General features: G+C 32.5%; 1 protein-coding gene across 1 annotated transcript; it reads left to right on the plus strand.

Moving 5' to 3' along the window:
• Positions 1–10,175: 10,175 nt before the first annotated feature.
• On the plus strand, positions 10,176–10,799 carry LOC129888424 (14 kDa proline-rich protein DC2.15-like). Its single transcript, XM_055963403.1, has one exon. It carries the CDS (start codon positions 10,223–10,225, stop codon positions 10,631–10,633), a length of 411 nt encoding a protein of 136 aa, XP_055819378.1. The 5' UTR covers positions 10,176–10,222; the 3' UTR covers positions 10,634–10,799.
• The last annotated feature ends 11,418 nt before the right edge of the window (positions 10,800–22,217 follow it).

Consider the following 22,217-nt stretch of genomic DNA (forward strand, 5'->3'; position numbering starts at 1 on the left):
AAAGGATTATGATCGGTAACTATTTTCCTTTCAATTCCATCGTCAAGGTATTTCAAACATTTATAGTAAGAAGAAGAGACAGTTTTGTTCTCATGTACCAAAGGCCTGCCAAGCAATATATTATATAAAGTCTTTGTATCTATCACATGCATCCATGCGCTTGATCACAAATCTTCTTATGGATTTTTAATTTAATTGAGCTTATGGACCTATGACCTCATTGATTAAATCCTTGTATCAGCAAACGACTTTCACTAAGTTCTTCGGTTGTGATTCCAAGTTTCTTCAAAGTGTGAATGGGCAGAATGTTAACTCCAGATCTTTCATCTATCAGGATTCTGTTTATCCTCTTCTTTAGCACATGACCCATCATATACAAAGTACGATTATATACTGTTTCACCAAAAAGAAGATCGTCATCTCTAAATGTGATTTTTGTATCACATGTATGTACTTCTTGGGAAGAAGGTTCAATGGGATTTTTAGAAGGTGAAAGAGATACCTTTGATAATATTTCATATGTTGCTTCTTCTTTGTTAGCAGAAGACTCCTTTGGTGAGGTTTCACTCACTGTCTCTTCTTTGTTGGCATTGAAACATGAAGTCTTGATTTTATCTTGAGTAGCCTTTGCACAGAACCAACTTGGTAAGAATTTCTCTAGAGTCAAAGGACGTCGAGGTTTCTGGTGGTATGCACTTCATCATTTGCCCTCTTCAGATGCTTGATTGGTTTCTGCTTTTTTAGTATCCTCACCATCTTTCTTCTGATGGTTGTTGGGATGATTCTTTTCGCAAACTTTTCTTGTTGTGTCTTCACCTAGTCATAAGAATTCAATCTTCCTCATCGTCTACATCAACTTGGGATTCGTCTTGCACCAATGACTTTTCTTCATGCTTTTCAGAGATACATATTTGGATGGGATCAAACGAGCCAAATATGATAGAGATTTGATTAGAATTAGCCTTCACATCATCAAAGACAATCTTCTTTTCGTTAGCCAATCGCATAAATTTATCCTTGAAGATAAAATATTTTTTAAGAGGGTGACTAACAAGTCTATGATACTGCAATAATTTGGGTCATTATTTTTCAGCTTCATCAGGTCATTTCATCTCTAGCAACTCAATGAATTTTAGATCGAGCAAGTCATCAAAAATTTCAGAGATGTCACAATCTAGGAATGGGTATTCCTTTTCTTGCATCTCTCTCAAGGTTTACTTTCTATTCAGACGCTCTTGAAAAGTCGTCTTCACACTTTGACTTTTTCTTTCCTTTGTGGTAAACTTCACAGGCGACATATTAATATTCATGGATTCTTTATCATTTCTGGGCATAAATTTCATCCACCTTTTGGGTTTATGTTTGTCCTTTCCTTTGCGAGGATCATAGAAAAACATCATATCTTTTCCTGCAGAAGACATGCTCAACTCCATATCATGAGCACGAGTAGTTAGATCTTCGAAATACTTCGGCTTTATTCCCTGTAAGATGTATAGGCTCTAGTGCTTTCGATGAAAGAAACTTTACTAAGTCTATCTTTACAATTTAGGCTTGCATTTATCCACCGATTTATGAAGTCTGTGACCGGTTCGTCCTTTCTTTGATAAGTATTTGTGAGTTTTACCATGCTTACAGTGTGCCTTGTGCTATAAAAGCGATTGAGAAATTCATGGTCTAATTGTTCCCAACTATCAATAGAATTGGGCTCAAATATTAGTGTACCAATCAAAGGTATTTTCTTTTAGAGAGTGAACGAACTACTTCACAAGATAGTCTCCATAGGTCCCAGCATTATTGCATGTCTCCACAAAGTGTACAACATGTTGCTTTGGGTTTCCTTTTCCCTTAAACTGTTGAAATTTGGGAGGTTGATAACCGACAGGCATTTTGAAGCTATCAATTCTTGTAATGTACGACTTGGCATACATATGGGAAGACTTGGTGGAGACTTCATATTCGATGAACCCCTTCAATAGATTGAGTAGGATCATCCCTTCAGAAGAGACTAACATATCCTTAAATGGCGGTGCCTACTTTCCAATATCTTCATTCTCTTAAACTTTTATACCCTTTTCGGGTGCATGACTGGCATCTCTGTCTAAGAGACCCTCCATCCTATCCATCAATTTATCAATTTGAGACTCTTAATGGCATACATGCTTCTTCAATCCTTTAACTAACTCCGTCAGGTTTGCAAGTTGTTCCTCTATGGATGAAGCGTCAGTTACTATTGCTTGCATGATCATTGGGGCTGTAGGAGAATAACATGGATTATCGTATAAGTTGATCTTCAATGGACTCACATTACGCGATTCATGTGGAGAGGATCTACCATTTGAATCATGATTCCCATTTATGGTAGAGTCTTTTGAGCCAGAGCTCTCGAGTAGAGCTAAAGTCTTCTTGATCCTTTTAGCAACACTGCTTTTTTCTTCTGAAGCATTTGTGGAGGACTTTGATCCTTTTGAACTTGAGGACCCCAAAACAAGAGTTGATGTGGACGATACTTGACATGTTTGTTGTCCCAACATAATGGCCATGCTCCTCGTGACAGCTCCAAAGCTTCTGAAGGTAACACCAAAAATTCCTTCTATATCAGCAGAGAACTTGGAGTCAGCAATCTTGAAGGAAGTTGATCTTTTTAGAAGTCATTTTGATGTTCTCTGATGCTTGAAAAGTTGAGATGAGAGGTAGAGATGGTCTCACTGAGCGTGCTAGATTTTTTTGCCAATAAAATTCGCGTCGAGAAAATAATAATCAAGAACGAGAACTATCACAACAATCGTAGTATTTGATTTTTGAATATGAGTGTTACAATCTCTATGTATCCTCTGATTCGTATTTTCGAATATAAATTCAGTGGTTCTTGAGCTTGATCTTGAATTTAGTTGCACTTGATGGATTTGATCTTGACTTATTGCTTCAATTCAAGGACTTTTGGTCTTGATCTTTGATTTGTTGATTTGATGATCTTGATCTTCACTTGTTCTTGTACTTGATGATCTTGATCTTCATTTGTTCTTGAACTTGATCTTGAATTCTTGAACTTGTTGCTTATAGAGAAATCTATGGCGTTTGATTCGCGATCTCTCTTTGGCTTCTTGTTAGAATTTGGTGTCTTTTATTAATTATGAAGACCCTTATTTATAGTTGTGGAATAGAGAAGTTATGATAAGAACAGATTTCCCTTCGGCCAATCAGATTTAAGTGACATGGCAAATAGGTTTTGGTGAAGTGACCTTGTCATCTTGACATATGACATGATCCTATTGACTTATTTGCTTGACTTGGCATGACATGTCACTTGACACGTGGCGTCAAAATAGGCTTCTAGAATAATATGATATTGGGCTTAGCAAAGTGGGCTCACTATTTGTAGCTCAAATCAATAGACTAGTCCAATAAAATTGAACTTTAATTAAATCCATATTTATTGGATTTAAATAATTGATTCAATTATATTAATCTATAATATTTATTTGTACTGATATATCTTGAATTTAATATAATCTAAATCATTTATAAATTTATATTTAATAATTTTTAAATAATTACAAATATAACTCAATAATAAATTTAATTAGAGTGTAACTAGGACTAATTGTTTTGTAACGTCTTTTCTTAAATCTTAATTTAAAAGTTACTTGATTATCCTTTAATTTATCTGATGATGTAAAAAAAATTATACACCAACATCAATGCATAAAATTTAACTTGTGCGCCGCAATCAATGATAGAAAAATATCCTACTTAAAGGCATTTCGATTTGGTAGGACCCTTCTTTACTCAATGTAATTAACTTGTTGTGTGGCAATTAGCGGTAGGCAAATACCCTACTTAAAAGTTGATAATTTGATTTTTTTTAAAGAAGATAATAAAAGCTAAAAATTTATTTAAATGTACATTAAATAGAACATAATTAATTAAATTTAGGAGATCTTCAAAGTATTCTTTTTGGGCATAATACATAAAATTGTTGTTTTACTTCGCATCAGTTAGTATCTTCTCATCAGTTAGTATCTGTGTCCTTCAAATTTAGATATGCACAAATAGATGCATAAACTGTCATAAAATTGAACAAGTAGATACACGTCCTACATGAAAAATTGCGAGAAATTTGTTACATTGAATGCATGTATCTACATCTGCACGCTCAAAATTGAAGGATATAGATATGACACATTTTATGTGTTCTTTTTCAAGTATCTATCGTTTTCCAAATTGCTAGCACTGCTAAGGGTGTACATGGACCGGGTTGATTCGGATTTTTTACAAACCAAATCAAATCATTTATGTCGGGTTATTAAATCTATATACCAAACCAAACCAATAAAAGTCAGATTTTTCGATATCAATTTTTCTCGGATTTTTCGGGTTTCTCGTATTTTTCGGATTTCTCAGGTTTTTCATAGTATCTAATAAAAAGCACAAAACAATGCTTCTTAAAAAGAGTTCTAATACAATATATCAACATATAAGATGGAGGTAGAACACTGTTTGAAGTTTTAACTTTATAATATAACTTTATAAGATGTTTTTTTTTGTATATTATTTAGATGGGTTTCTCAAGTCCAAATATAAATGTAAGAAAGAAAACAAATATTATGAAAAATTTTAAGAAAATATTTATGCCTTTTATGCCTTTTTTTGAGCCGAGAGTCTCTCGGAAACAGCCGTCCTACCTTGGTAGGAGTAAAGTCTGCGTACACTCTACCCTCCCCAGACCCCACGTTGTGGGATTTCACTGGGTTGTTGTTGTTGTTGTTGTTGTTTAACATAATTTAAAAGTAGTATATCTATAATCGGGTCGGTTTGGATTCGGTTTGACATTTTTTAGTTAAAACCAAACCAACCCTATAATGGTCGGGGGTTTTTTCCAAACACCAAACCAAGTCAAACCAAACCACTAGTCGAATTTTTTTTTCGATTTGATTCGGTTTGTCGGTTTGATGCGGTTTATCGATTTGCCCTGTACAGCCCTAATCACTGCCTTTATTAGTAGTATAATAATTTGATTTCACACATCATGTACATCACCTTAGTTACACATTTCTTACCAACTCAATCTTGAAAGTTCAAGTAATATGTTTTGTAATAAAAATGCAATAACATTTCCTTCTTTTTTATCAACAAAGAGTGATAACTATGCTCAATCGTCACTGTTTTTTTTTTTGACTAGCAAATATTAACACCCAAAACCTTTTGAAAATGCAACTATTCAGTGTTATTCATAATATTTCCACTTTTCTTCTAGTTGAAAAAGTAAAACACATTTTTTTCACCTTGAAATTTTATTGGACATGTAGAATATTCTTTAGTAGGGCTACACTCCAATTAAAGAAAAAAGAGATATTTTCTTGGCTGAGGAACCTCAGCCACTCACGTGACAAGAACAGTTAAGGGTGACAAATGATTGGATTGAATCAAATTTGGATGAATTGAATATGAATTGAGCCAAAATGGATTGGATTATAATTCATCCATATAAAATATTAGTAAATATGAATTTTGTCAAATATGGTTTGTAAGGGTGTCAATTTCAACCCGTTTAAGTAAAATGAATCTATTTAGTCCATATTTATTTAAATGGATCACTCATATTTTTTAAATGGATAAATATGAATTGACATATTTTAAAAGTTCATATAAATATAAACAAAGTGGATAAAATATGAGTATTCATGTAGATCCTTAGATCACCCATTTATAATAAAAAAAATTAATTGCATTAGAAATATTTTTTATTTTTAAACAAAAAGAAATTGGGGGTGGGTGGGGCGGGGGAGGGGGAAACATTTTTTTTTTTGAAAATTTTAAGAAAAAAAAAATTGGGGGTGGGGTGGGGTGCGTGGGTATGGGGTCCAGGCGGGGCGTGGGTAGGAGGGGGCAAAATTATTTTCTTTTTGAATTTTTTTTTTAGAAAAATGGGGTGGGTTGGGGGTACGGAGAGTCCGGGTGGGGTTGGGATCCAAGTGGGGTGTGTAGGAGGAGGCAAAAAAAAGTTTCTTTTTGAATTTTTTTGAGAATTTTATTTTAAAAAAATGCCCCCACCCTCTACCCTTCCCCCACCCACCCAAAATTTCTTTTTAAAAAATATTTTTAATGCTATTGGAAAATTTGAGTGATCTTAGAGTCTATATGAAAACCCCATATTTTCTTCACTTTATTTATATTTATATGAGTTTTTGAAATAAATTAATTCATATTTATCTATTTAAAAAATATGAGAGATCCATTTAAATAAATACATGCTAAATAGAATTATTTTACTTAAAAGGCCGAAAACAACTAACATATTGTACCATACATATATTGCCCACTAGTACCTGGAATTATGTGTTGTAGTTAGATGAAAAAAAGAAATAGATGATATTATTATTTAAAGTTGTTATTTTTAAATTCAGAAGTCATAAAGTTAAAATCTTTCTTTTGTTTTTAATTCTGGTATGATGCATGTTAACTATTATTAATATCATTTTTCGTCTTAATTTATGTTGCACCTTTCGTATTTGGAGAGTTAAACGAGTTTTTCTTTGATCGTAATTTTTTTATATATATCTTTTAAAATATAAATTATTGTGACTTATAGTATTTCTTATGTAATTTTCAAATATTTATAAATATTATTTTACAAAACTTAAAAATTCTTTGTCAGAATTCACAATTAAAATTTAACTCCAAAAATTTAAATTATGCCTTATAAATTGAGAGATCGAAAATAATATCTTTGGTACAAAAAAGGAAAACATAGCTGGAAAAGAAGCACTAAATAATTTCTTTTCTATCTAATAATTAGCAGACCAAAAAATAAATAAATCAGAACCCAACTTGTGCTTGTGTTGTTAGCTAAACTCCAAAATATTGGCTGTGTTTCTGCATAGAGCCAAAAGAATTGCTATAATGGCACATGGCTGTTACATTCTTTTTCTATCTTCTTTATGAAAATAATACTTTTGTGCTTGTTAACATCAATAGTGTAATTAGAGACAGTGAAAGGTTACACAATAATTCTCATTTTAGTTTCAATAAATGTTGCCTAGGTAGATCAAACTAATAAATGTAGTACATCTTTATTAAAGGAATTAATTACTTTAATCCAAACAGGCTACTTTGATTGCTTAGCCCTAATGCCTTCCTTAATACTTCCGCCGTTCCGATTTGTTTATCAAATACTCCATCTATTTCATATTAATTGAATTTCTAGAGCTTTCTTCGTGATTCAAAATAGTTGAATTGTTCAAACTTCAAGAGAAATGTTTGAATCTTTTTCCATATTTACCCTTTTCATTAATAAAGTTGTGCAATTTTTTAGGAGTTACAATACACTACTTACAAAGTTATACTCTAATAAGGGACTATTTGTATTTATGATTTCTCATTTAATTATCCTTATGAGACTGATTAAACAAAAGGGTAATAGAGAAAAATATGATTCAAATTTTGTCCTGGAATACTTTTCTTAATATATGTGCATTACCTTAGAAATTCAGTTAATATGGAATAGAGAGAGTATTTTTTAATTTGACAAATCAAGGAAGGACAAAAAAAATCCTATTATACCCTCAATTTATTAATATTAAGTTAATATCTTTAAAAAATATAATAAGTAAATATGTTTGGGACCCTATCAATTAATAGGGGTAAAATGATAAAGTCATTATATCAATCATTGTTTTCTTAATAGGTGTAAAAAAAAAGGGCAGCCCGGTGCACTTAAGCTCCCGCTATGCGCAGGGTCCGGGGAAGGGCCCGACCACAAGGGGTCTATTGTACGCATCCTTACCTTGCATTTCTGCCAGAGGCTGTTTCCAAGGCTTGAACCCGTGACCTCCTGTTCACATGACAGCAACTTTACCAGTTACTCCAAGGCGTCAAATAAAAACTTGACAAGTAAATCAGAACAGAGGAAGTATTTTACTATATCAAAATAGTCGTCACGTTTCGTTTTTTGAGAATCAAGCTGACTAATGTTTAGTGTTAAATTAGATTAATTTAGTATTTAATTAAAATTTAAATCAACAAAAACTATATGAAAACTTTATAAATTGTCAATTTTTCACATATCAATAATAAAAAAATATATCTTAAAATCAAGTTTATCAAAACTTATGTATATAACTTGACTTTAAAAATAAAAATTATGATAAGTATTTTGGCACAATAATGTACACTATCTAGATATAGTTGCTTAATCAACCGGCGACTCTACATTTTTTGTGTATGATATTCTCGTATATGCATTCAACTAATTTAGATTCATGCCTCATTGTAAAAGCTCATTAATAAGAAGTCTCCTATCATAATTTTTTTTTTAATCCTCAAAACTCGAATTGAAATTCTATTATTAAAAATAGAAAAATAGTATATATCCACTACTAAAGTGAGATATTATAATAATGTATTTTAGACAACGACAATGCACAATGGTTCAAGAAATGCCTTCGAAGGTCTCCTCTCTTGTTTTAAACTACGTCCTTGACCCTACATGTTTGTTTTTTAATAATTTAATGGTACGGTGGATAGTATTTGTCAAGCTTTTTATATTCAATTGGTTGAAATTAGGAATATATGTTTGTTTTTTTTAAAATAAGTTTTTTTTAAAATGAGTAAAATATTTTTTTCTCGTGAAAGTACAAAGAAAATGAGTTTTACAAGTGACATAATTGTGTCATCTGCCCCACCAATACATTTTATATTTACCTTACCCGGTAGCTCCAATCTCACTACTTGCACCCTCACCATCTATATAGTATTTGTCTAGATTATATATAAATACATTTAGAATAATACTTTTTGTTACATATCAAACAAAGAAATAATAATAAGAAGAAATTCATTTTTTTCCTATAAAATATTTTCCTATGTACCGAACACACATTTAGACAGTGGTAGAACAAAAATTTTTACAAAAAAAAATTAAAAATATAAAAAAATAAACACAAAAATTAAACGAGGGGAGTTCATTCAACAATATTATATATACATAAAAATAAGTTTAATTATGTATAAATAGTGAAATTTTCTTATTTTAAAGTGATATCACGTGAACGTTATAGATGTATAGTATGGAAATTAAGTTATCAGTTACCTACGTGACTGTATGTACTTCCATGAAAATTTCATATATGAAGTACCCCAGCTGCATTTTCCTTTATATGATAGCATTTCCTGACATTTCTTTCACATGATAGAGTTAAATATCTTTTAATAACTTGCTGTTTATACAAATATATAGTAAAATATTGTTACAGAGAAGACATAGTATAATATAATTTGAAAAATTAATTTTAATTTTTTTTGGCTATTAGTGAAATGTGACTATAGAATAGATAGATCTAACTGTATATTAACATAGTACAAAAAAATTAATTGACAAAATTTAGTTTTACGTCTGTAGCGACATAATTGTTGAAGAAGTTTTATATCGGTCAAATATGAGATGGATGGTCTTTTTATATGATTTGAATTTTTTTTATCTTTTGACCTAATTTTTGGAGTTAAATTAGCTCCAAAAATCACTTCCTTACATGGTATTGGATCATGATTCATTTCAATTCTCGATCACAATGCTGACCCTCATATTAAAATTGTCCATAATCTAAATGTCTAGCCTTGAGCGAGAGGGGGTGTTGAAGAAAGCACATCGGTCAATTAATTATGCGATAAGTGATCTTTATATATGATTTGGACAAGGCTGAACTCTTGAACTAGCTTTAGAAATTGAATTGGATCCAAAATCCATTCCTTACGATACTATATAAATCGAAAATTGGATGATCATATTTAAACTACTAGAAACAAAGGTCTTTTTAACCGCGAATAAGTGGAAAATTTGTGCTATACAACATGATTCTTCCATTCATTTTTCATCGAATCAGCTCACTGAAAAAATACATGATGAGAAACAGATTCTCACGAAAAAAATAAAAAACTTCCTAATTTTTCTGAATATTATTATTTTTTCTTTTCAAACCAATCAAATAAAAATATTGATAAAAATAGCCATTAAATTTTGCAATGAGTAATTCAAATAAAAAATAGTATTTTTTTAATAGTGAAATTTGCCCTTAATTATAATAAATCCAAGACATAGGAATAGAAACTAAAAGAAAAAAAACACTCATTCAACAAATAGGTTATCCCTTTACTTTTTCAAATCTATAAATACCCTTTATTTCTTACATATATGCACTCATCACTTGACCAAAACAAATAAAAAAAAATGGCTTCCAAGAATATTATTTTCCCCAGTCTTGCTCTTTTCCTTTGTTTTAACCTTTTTTTTGCCTTAGTTTCTAGTTGTGGCACTTGTCCTAAACCAAAGCCACCACCAAAACCAAAGCCATCATGCCCACCTCCACCTTATAATCCTAAAGAAAGTTGCCCAATTGATACACTTAAGTTAGGTGTTTGTGCTGATGTTCTTGGATTAGTGAATGTTGTTGTTGGCTCACCACCAGTGACTCCTTGTTGTAGCCTACTTTCTGGACTTGCTAATGCTGAAGCTGCCATTTGTCTTTGCACTGCTCTTAAGGCTAATATTTTGGGGATTAACCTTAATCTCCCTATTTCACTTAGTTTGCTTCTTAATGTTTGCTCCAAACAAGCTCCTGCTGGCTTCCAGTGCTCTTAATTAATTAATTAATTTCTCAAGATTTAATTAATTAAGTCTTTCTTTATATATTTTCTTGGGGGTGCGGGGGGGTAGGGGTGGGGAGATTGTAATATCTAAATATTATTATGGTAAGAGTTTTCACTTACCAATTTGAAGTTCCTTAATTATGTATATGTTGATATCACATGGCATTTTCAAGTTTATGTTCTCTGATTCTTATCGTTACTTATTAAAAAGTGCACTTTGAGTTGAGAGTTTACCTTCCATCACAACAACATACCCACAAACTGAGATATGGAGAAGGTAGAGTGTACGCAGATTTTACCACTACTTCATGGAGGTAGAGAGGTTGTTCCCAAAAGATATTCAACTCAAGTATATCGAACCCAAGTAAGGGAAGAAGAAACAATAGAAAAATCATAATGGCTAAAAAGAAAAGCAATGTAAAGTCTACAAGAAAAATAATAACAACAGCAAAATAATGTGATAATCGAAAAGCAATAACAACACAACAATATTTGCACGACGAGTCGTATGACAGGCCCTAAACCGTCACAAGGAAAGACTACACTCTACTCCTACTAGTCTTTTAGCCTGATACGCGACCTTCACTCATTCCTATCTAAAGTCATGTTCTCAGTAATATGAAGTTGCATCATGTCCTGTCTAATCACCTCTTTCCAATACTTTTTCGGCCTACCCCTACCCCTACCCCTTCGTGTACCCTCCCCCCTTAGTCTAACCTCTCGTACCTCCTCACTAGGGCGTCGGCGCACCTCCTTTGTACATATCAAAAATATCTCAATTTCGCTTCCCTCATCTTACTTTCACTTAGTATGTCCTGCACGATATTTATGTCAATTAGTCAAAATAATTGATTTTGTTTTACGGGATGATTAAACACCAAAAATATTTTTTTATAAATACTACGTTTCTGGGTAGGATTCGTCTGATGACTTACTTTCATTTCCTTTTAAGTGATTTTCTAATCTTTTAAAGTTGTCTAAAAAATATAAGTGGTTTTTTAAGAAGACAAGAGAAGATATTAGTTTTTTTTTCTTCAAAATTACCATTGTATAAAAGATGTGAAAGCATCTTTTATGAAGTCATTCAAGGGATCTTATGCATATATGTTAAATGGGTTTTTATTAATGTGATATGTGACTTTCTTAATGAATGCGTCAATCCTTAAAAATAACTTAAAAAGAAATGAAGGGAGTAGTTAATTCGACTTTCAAAAGTTAACGATGACCAATATTTTCTGGTCAAATTATACATTTAACCAGTCGGTAAAAAATAATTGCATTCACTGGTTACATATATAAAACTTATGCATTATTACATGTCAAAAATGTATATTTTATGTATATTAGATATTAGGCTATTATTTTGATAAACGATTATTATATCAATTTTTCTATCTTATTTTAAAATTATTTTTATCATCATCTTAATGGCTTTAGGAAGTTACCAATCTGATTGAAGAAAATGGGATTCCATTGAGATTAGGAGGGCTTTGGGATTATGACTCATTTTAGTATGTTTAAGTGATTTTCACCATTGAGTATTTAAGTATTTCATTGCATCCTGTTAGATCGAGAAAGATTTTTTTGTTAAATCGAGAAAGATTTTGATGATTGACAAAAAGAAGAACAGATGGAAGGAGTAGGTAGCTACGACATGTTCCTTTCAGACCGAGTCCAACTGGGATAAGGAGAAAGTCAACCACGCGAAACAGAAGTATTAAGATGATGGATGGAGAACGTTTATGACCTGTCCAGTCGCATAAAATTTCCTTTCATAAGAGGATTCCTACAAGGAAAGCGAAACAGTAAAAGGACAATGACTCCAAGATAGTAAAAGGACAACGACTCCAACTCAAAGAAGGAGAGATCTTGCAATTCTACAAGGAAATGGAAGCAGTAAAAGGACACTGACTTTGACTCAAAGAAGGAGAAGTCTTGCGCCTATAAATACAATAAGGTTTTTACAAAGAACCTTGCGCACTTACAAAGAGAAAATCAAGCAGAACGAATTCAAGTATGAGAGAGTTCATATTTGAAAGAGTTCTAATTGAAGATTCAAGTGCAGCCAACGCAAGGAAACAAGATTGAAGAACCTGATCCATAGGCTTATGCTTTATAGTTCTTAAGTCAAATTTGCTTGTATTGCGTTTTATCGAGTTGTATTTTAAACGTTTTTTTAGATCCAGTGAGTTATAAACTGGAGTAGGAATATAGTTTTCAAGTTGGGCAACTTGAAGACTTGAGAACATAAACCTTGGGAGGTTTGTGTTTGAAATTTAGGGATTAGAGTTAGTTTCTAGGATTGCAAGAGTTGTAATCTGAATTCATAACTTGAAGTTGATTCAATAGTCACAGGTGATTGTTGATTCATAGAAATTAGAGTTTATAATTCCTTAGGTTACATAGGTTTGTAATCTTAAACTGTTGAGGCTCAAAGCTTAGTAAAGTTAAAGTTAAATTCTACAAAAGTGTAGGTCATGATTTTTTACCCTTTATGAGTCGGAATTTTTCACGATAAAGTACTGTGCTATTACTTTATTTACTTTATATAAATGTAGTCCTTATAATCTGCAAAGAAACAGATAGAATATACTTGTTCCTTAAATAAATCTGGAGGTAAGAATTCTAACAGATCCAATCAATGTCAATATCATTCTTGGAAAAATGCAATCCAGTAAAGCAAGGAAAAAAAAACTGTTTTTTTCTGGAATGACTTTTTCTATATTTCTGCACCATCGTTTGCCACTAGGCACACCTAACAACATTATCACATGCGACAATAATGCTTACTACTCAAATGTCGGGGTGGACTGGAATTAAGTATATCAAAATAAATTGATTTAATAAATAAACAGATTATTAATCCGTTCAAAATTTATTTCATTATCCATTTTCTATAAGAATTATACCATATTAAGCAAACAACAGGTTGTTCATTGTTGTGCATGGGTCCAATAATATTAATTTTACATATATTCTTTTTGTCTCATATTAGTTGATCATTATATTAAAAATGGTTTGTCTCATATTAGTTGTTCACCATATTAAACCAAGAAAGTATTAATTAATTTTTTTTTTTATATTACCCTTACAATTAATTCTTTTTGAAAGTGTTCACATTTGTTTGTAAAATTTTCAAGAAGTTTTTTAATGAGTGAATTATTAAAATTATCTTCTTATTTATGATTTCTTAAGCAACATGCAAAATGAAAAATGATCAACTAATATGGGACGGAGGAAGTATAATTTTTTAATCCATAAATATAATGTATAATTAGTTATAAAATGTAATAATACTTCATCAATAAAAATAAAATAATATGAAAAGTAATTAATTATCCTTTAATTTTCTCTAATTAAGGCCATAATTTATTCCAAATTTTCATTTTATTTGAATTTATGAAATTGAAAGTTGAAATTGTATTTGATTATACTTTTTATATCAATAAAAAGAACATGCATTTGCTATCATAAATTTCCTTTCTCGTTTGGAATTTTGGATAATACAATCTTTATCTTTGAAAAATAGTGAAAGTTATCAAATACGTCTTTACTTTTATGTCTCCATTATATTAAAAACATATTTTAATTTTTACTTCTCGTTTTTTGCATATGCCGAGAATTTATATTTTTTATATTTTACCCTCAATATTAACTACTTATTTTTTAAATAATTATTTACACCTAAGATTATATATTAATTAGTATAAATATTGTGATAAAATACTTATATTAATCATTGATTTAAAAGACGTGCAAACTTTAAAATAAATAAATAAATGGCAATAGGCCATAAATATATTGAAAATGCCCATATAGCCTAAGTAGGCACGTTGATGATCTCGTGCCTGCTTAGGCTATATATATATTTGGAAATGAATGAAAATGGAGAAAAGCTGAAAAAGTTCACTTTTTGGAAGAAGTATTTCTGTCATATTGGTGGGAGAAAGGAACTTTCAAGTACTTATATATAAAAGTATTTCTTTATGTTGTTAAAGGGTTAAGAAGAAGACAAATCTTGCGTTTTCGTCGTCGCTCACTCAGTTTCGATCAAAAAATTATTTTTTGGACCAAAATTTCCTTCAAGTGCAAACCGCACTTGGGCATGCTAGTGCGGACAACACATGTAACGCACACTCAAGAGACGCATCTCTTCAGTGCATCGTTTTGGCTGTTAGCACGATAAGGCGAGAAAGATATTGAATGAGTTTAAAGAGCATGTGTGAACCGCACAACCCAACCAGTGAGGTTATCAAGTTTCTGGTTTGAAATGCTATCCATGTGTTGACCGCACTTGGCCATGTGCAACCGCACATGCCCCCTGCCGAATCAGTGCAATTTTTCTAAAGTTTTTTTTTTGAAGCAGTTCTTGTTAGTTATAAATATTTGATTCTTTCTTCGATATCGAAAACAAAATTGCTAAGTCATCTACTCTTTTTTTCTTAAAAACTCAAGTATGATTCGCAATCGTTGAGTGAATTCAAAGTTTGGCAGAATTTGAGATGCTACTAGTCTGTTGAAGCAAATTATTCTATTCTAAGAGGACATATTTCATAATGCGGGTATTTGAAATTTTCTAAAAAACATACTGTAAATTCAGTGAGCTCAATTCTCATTTATCCCATTTTACTATTATCATTTCTTTAATAATATTTATTATTCATATAAGCACTTATACTAGAGAACAATATATCCCATTGTATAGTGATTGTTTTACCATATAACTAACTCATAAACATTGATATGACCTAAAGATGCTGTGACTCAATTTAGGATTCCTCCATGACCTATCATTCTCTACTTTTAACATCCTTTTGCTAAATGTTAGATGTATACCATATATCAACCTTTTCTTTTAGAATTTTGAATTTATTACTTTAAGATTATTTTTTTAAAAAGAAAGCCTTTTGGTTTCCCATAAATTATTATCTAAACAAATTTATCAATAGAAATATAAATTTTGCACCAAATTAGCTACTAAGTTTGCCAAATTTGTAATCAAAATACTAGCTTTGTCCTTGATCGTATACTAATGAAGTATAACCAATATGGGTTGTGATGTAGTGGTGGAATTGCTCCACTCTTAATCAGAGGTCTAGGTGTCACGATCCGAAACCAGGTGTGACGACACTTGTCCTATCCCACCAGAACAAGTCAGTCTAAACCCAATAATTAAAGGAGATACTGCAAAAATACTACGTAAATCAAATAAACAAAAGTGGAAGTCTTAAATAATCTCAAATAACCCCCAAAATCTGGTTGTCACGTGTACAAGCCACTAATAAATATGAATTGAAGGATAATACAAGTCTCAAATGTCTTTGTATCTCAAATAGAGCAAAGCATAAAATAAATAAGGACAAAGGATTTCGTCGGGCGTCAATCAGCTACATCTCTAAGTCATCTCGAAGCCTAGGAGGATAATGGATAACTCAACTCACTATCTAGTCTCAGAACCTACACAAGTATAGAAGAAAGGAGTGAGTACCAAACAAAATGGTACTCAGCTAGTCAACTAATAGAACTAGACAAATCTAAAGAATACAACAACTCCTTTCATCCCAACCAAACTTTCATAACTATAACCTGCACAGAAAATTAGCCCAACCTAGATTTCACAATACACAGTAAGAAAAAAAATGTTCCACAATCACAGTTAAGTCATCAGAAGAAAGAAATCGTAAGTATCTCACGAATCAAACACAAGAATCAATACACATACCACAAATAAGTATGCAAGGATGATCATTCTCAATCAATAAGCGAGTATCAGTCATATCTGCCGGCACTGACCTCGATATAACACTCTCACCGGTAATGATCTCGGCCTCACACTCTCACCGAACATAACCTCGGCATTACACTCTCGTCGAAAATAAGCTCGGCATCACACTCTTGCCAGAATGACCTCGGCAACACACTCTCGCCATAGTACCTCAAATGGACCAATGAACCTAGGACTGAGCTTGCCCTTTTTTCCAAATCTCATAACACCTTTCATGGGAGATACTTTAAATAAAACCTTCTCTCCAATCATGAACTATAGATTATGAACCTTTCGATCTGTATAACCTTTTTGTCCACTCTGTAAAGTGAGAAGTCTATCCTGAATCAACTTGACCTTATCTAAGAAATCCCTCAACAGGTTTGTACCCCAAGGTCTGACCTCGAATGAGTCGAACCAACCCACTAGAGAATGATATTTTCTACCATATAAAGCCTCAATGGAGCTATCTGAATGCTGGAATGATAAATATTATTATAAGAAAACTCAGCTAATGGTTAAAAATAATCCCAATAGCCACCGAAATCAATTACACACATCCATAATATATCCTCTAATACTTGAATAGTCCACTTGGACTGACCATCTGTTTGTGGGTAAAAGGTTGTGCTAAGCTCCACTCGAGTATCCAACTCTTTTTGCATAGACATCTAGAAATTGGATGTGAATTGAGTACCTCGATCGAAAATGATAGAAATAGGCACACCATGCAATCGCACTATCTCCTGAATGTAGATTCTAGCCAACCTTTTTGCATTATATGAAGTCTGAACTGGCACAAAATGAGCTGATTTGGTTAATCTATCCACAATGACATAAATATCAACAAATTTCCTCAAGGTTTGAAGTAGTCCTACCATAAAATCCATGGCATCCATTCTCATTTCCACTAAGGTATAGGCATCTTCTGAGACACACCACCTGGTATTTGGTGTTTATATTTCACTTGTTGGCTATTCAAATAATGAAAGACATACTCCACAATAACTCTCTTCATTCGACACCACCAATAATGTTGCTTTAAATCATGATACATTTCCGCTGCTCCAGGATGAATAGAGTATCAAGAACTATGAGCCTCCTCCATAATCAACTTGGTCAAATCACCAACTCTTAGAACAAAAATACGACCCTTTATTCTCAAAACACCCTCTGAATCCAGAATTTCTTCCTTGGCTTCCCCCTTTAATACCTTGTCTTGAATTACCTTCAACTTTTCATCTTTAAACTGTCTAGACTTGATCTGATCCAATAGAAGTGAGTGTGCATCAACACGAGCAAGGACCCTACTAAGCTCTAAAATATCAAGTATCACAAATCTATTAGCCAAGGACTGAACTTCTATGGTTAAAGGACGCTTCTCCACTCACAAATAGCCAAGCTACCCATACTAACCGATTTCTGACTTAACGCATTTTCTACCACATTCATCTTGCCTAGATGATATAAGATAGTGATATCCTAATCCATAAGCAACTCCAACCATCTCTTCTTCCTCAAATTTAGATCTCTCTGATTGAAAATATTGAAGACTACGATGATCTATGAAGACTTCATAGTGTACTCCATATAAGTAATGCCTCTAAAGTTTTAAAGAAAAAACTACTGCTGCCAACTCCAAATCGTGAGTAGGATATTTCTTTTCATGAAACTTCAACTATCTCGAAGCATACGCTATTACCTTACCCTTCTTCGTAAATACACACCCAAGACCAACCTGCGAAATATCACAATACATCGTAAATCCTTCACCTTCCACCGGCAAGGTCAAAATAGGGGCTGAAGTTAATAGTGTCTTGAGCTTTTGAAAGCTTGTCTCACACTCTCAAGACCACTGAAAAGTCACATTCTTCTGAGTTAGCCTTGTCAATGGAGATACAATTGAAGAGAAACCCTCCACAAACCTTTCGTAGTAACTAGCCAAGCCTATGAAACTTTGAATCTTAGTGGGTGAAGTAGTCCTTGCCTATTCTCTAACAGCCTCAATCTTCTTTAGATCTACCATAATGCAATCCTTAGTCACCACATGCCCTAAATATGTCACCAAACTGAGCCAGTACTCACACTTAGAAATCTTTGCATAAAGTCGCTCCTTCTTCAAGGTCTGGAACACATTCTCAAATGTCTCCCATTCTCCTCCCTCTTATGAGAGTATATCAAAATATCATCAATGAAGACTATAACAAAGGGATTCAAGTAAGGCTTGAACACCCCATTCATCAACTCCATAAATATCGCTGGGCATTTATCAGTCCAAAAGATATAACCAAGAAGTTATAATGGCCATAACGAGACCTAAAAGTTGTCTCAGGAATATCTTCCGTCCTAATCTTCAACTGACGGTAGCCAGACTTCAAATCAATCTTAGAGAATATTGAACCTCTCTAAAGATGATCAAACAAACCATTGATACGCAGAATAGGAAACTTGTTCTTAATTGTCACTTTGTTCAACTGTCTGTAGTCGATACACATTCGCATAGTGCCATCTTTTTTCTTCACAAATAGGACTGAAGCACCCCAAGAAGAAACACTACGCTTAATAAAGCCTTTACTGAACAAATCTTGCAATTGCTCTTTCGACTCCTTCAATTTTACTGGAGCCATTCGATATGGAAAGATAGAAATGGGCTAAGTTCCCAGCTCTAGATCAATACAAAATTCAATATCACGATCAGGTGGAATGCCGGAAAGATCAATTGGGAACACCTCTGGGAATTCCCTTACTATTGGCACAAACTCTAAGGGAGGAGTATCAACACTAGTATCACAACCGTAAGCTAAATAAGTTAGGCACCCCTTCTCAGCCTTACATTGAGCCTTCAAAAATGAAATCACCTTTCTTAAGTAAGGACTACGAGTGCCCTACAACTTCAATTTAGGAATACCTGACATATCTAAAGTAATTGTCTTGGCATAACAGTCTAGAACTGCATTTTCATGCTCCGGAAGGGTACCTTAGACGTGGTCGGCACTCAAAAACCATTACTGGCTCTCAAGTGAACCACTTAACCTGATCACACATCCATCCATTCATTCAATAGGTAGAAAACTTAAAATAAATAGGTGATTAAATGGGCAACTCAAATCAACAATCTAGCTCAAGGAAGAAAGGTCATGGGCCAACAAGTCTAACTCTAATCTTTGTCATTAAATAGTCTGACAAGAACAATTCAAGGAGATAAAATACTCAATCGACCCATCACTATATAATCTATGAAGCCTCTATCACTACTATCTAATTGGTGCCAATGACAGATTTATGGCTACCTTAAATCAGAATGAAAAGACTAAACTCATCGCAAGAATAATACAAGTGGTATCCTCCAAATGTAGGAGAGGATTCACCAATAAGCTGAATGTGAATAGATCCTCAATGGTGCGCCTATTGATGATCTCTTAAATTTGTCTCTACATCATAAAACAATACAGGCCAAATAGTGTCAGTACGTGGAATGTACGAGTATGTAAAATGACAGAATGAAATATGCATCAACATAGAATAATATCGGTTCAAATAACTCAAGTCAGAAAGATAAGAGAGACTCAATCAAGGTGTCATAAGTCTAAAGTAAGAATACAGTTTAGTCAAAGACCAATCATATACAATCCAATCCAATCATTTATAATTCGATCCAATCCAATCGTATACAATCCAATCACATACCATTCAATCAAATCCAATTATATACAATCAACTCAATTATAAAGTCAAAGGACTCAACTCAATAGATATGCAAATTAGAATTTAGCAATATTTTACAATTCGACTCAATCATCTATAATCACAATCAAATCAATTATATCATGCACAATCCACTCAATTAGGGAGTTTCTCTAACCGACAAACATCACCTATGAGTCAGTGATATACAACAAGCCGACGTTGTTTCCACGTCCTTCTATACTTTTTCAGGGTATGAACGAATCAACCAATCATGGATCCATCAATCAATCAAGTCCTATCATTTCAGAAAAACTGGCAATCCCTTCCTACGTTGGCTACGTAGTTCATGGGATTAGAGTATAGATTATACTCTTACCCAGTTCGGTGCTCAATACTCCTCTCAAGACTCAATATGTTCATATCTATCAGGTGAGTAAAATACTCAAAATACTCATTAAGTCTCTTTGGACTTAGTTTCAAATCAACTCATTTAGTCTAATTGGACTCTTTTCAAAACTCAATCATCTGGTCTCATTGGACCTTTTTTCAAAACTCAATTAATTTCAATCGTCACTTCATTCAATTAGACAATCCTTTCAAGACTCATTCATGACCCATCAGGACTCCAAGTCAACAATCATTAATATTTTCATTTAATACACGATTTCAACTAAATCATGCAATAAATATTAAATGTATTTAAAACATAATTTTCACTCCTCAACTCAACTCAAAATAGATGTTCTAATGTAAAAATACTCAACTCGTTTATATTCAAAATACTCATGCTCAAAATGATAATTAAAAGACTTCTCAAACTCAAATTATGCTTAAAATCTTTCTAAATCAAAAGATAAAAATAATCATTCTTTAAACTCAAAATAGTGCATAAATAATTTATTCAAAAACGTTCACAAATCATTCTTAAAACTCCTTCTCAAACAATCATTTATACTCAAGATCCTCATATGACTCCAATCAAATCAAATTATGCAAATCATATCATGTAGTCACATTAGACTCCAAACCATTTCATCTCATAATATCATCATCAACATTACCTCTTCATCAATCATTTTACCTTTTAAAAACTAAACATCATTTACTTCATCATCAAACATCTTGCTCCAAAATTCTTATTTAATTATATGTTCAATTTATAGAGACACAAAAGACATTCTAGCTCCACCAAGGTTTCATTCCTATTTATGCCATTCACATCCATAGCTATCCCAATTCCTTTTTTTCATTTCAATCAATACATATACATAATCATTTGCAGTAAATATGTAGCTACAGTTTATGAAATAAAATATAAAAAGTAATTATTCAAGAATTCAAGTCATGAAAATCATCAATCAATTAATAGTATATAAAATATTCTAGAGTTTAGGAAAAATTCAAGAAAACATTCATAGAAGGTTCAAGTCTTTCACAATTTCCATCCAACACTTCTATGGGGCATATGGAAGAACTCAATCCATATTTTAGGTTAACTTTACATACCTGACTTGAAGAACAAATCAAGGATTTGATGGTCTTACTTGAAGAACTTGAATTCTAACTCTTCTTATCTTCTCCAATTCTTGCTCTCAATGTTCTTGGATGTTTTTAGACAAAAAACTCCTTAGAAACTGATAAGGGCAGAATTTAGCCCTAAAATTGCGTCCAAGATCGTATATATATCATAGGAAATAGTCCAAGTTGTCCTTACTAAAATCTGAAAATCGCGCACCTCTTTGATTGACTGGGCATAACTTTTTACTCCGAACTCCAAAAAATACAATCTTGATGGCGTTGGAAAGAAGACTCAAAGAAATTTAATTTGATATGTCATAGGCCACTAATTCATTATATTCTAGGAGATATGGTCATTTGAAGTTGACCCTTATACGAATTCATACGAAAACTTAGCCGATAGAATTTCTTTGGACTCGGCTTGGTGTTAGAGATCCCTTATAACCCTAAAACACATCTAATACACTTCAAATACTTAGGAATTGATCCTAACTCATATATACAACTAGAAGTCACCAATTTGATCCTATACGCACATGAAGAATGGTTCGAGTCTTGGCGGAAAAAAAATTGGGGTGTTACATGAATGATAGAGAAAAAGCCAATT

This window comes from Solanum dulcamara, chromosome 5 (genome assembly GCF_947179165.1).
Source record: "Solanum dulcamara chromosome 5, daSolDulc1.2, whole genome shotgun sequence".
In the NCBI taxonomy this organism is placed as follows: Eukaryota; Viridiplantae; Streptophyta; class Magnoliopsida; order Solanales; family Solanaceae; genus Solanum; species Solanum dulcamara.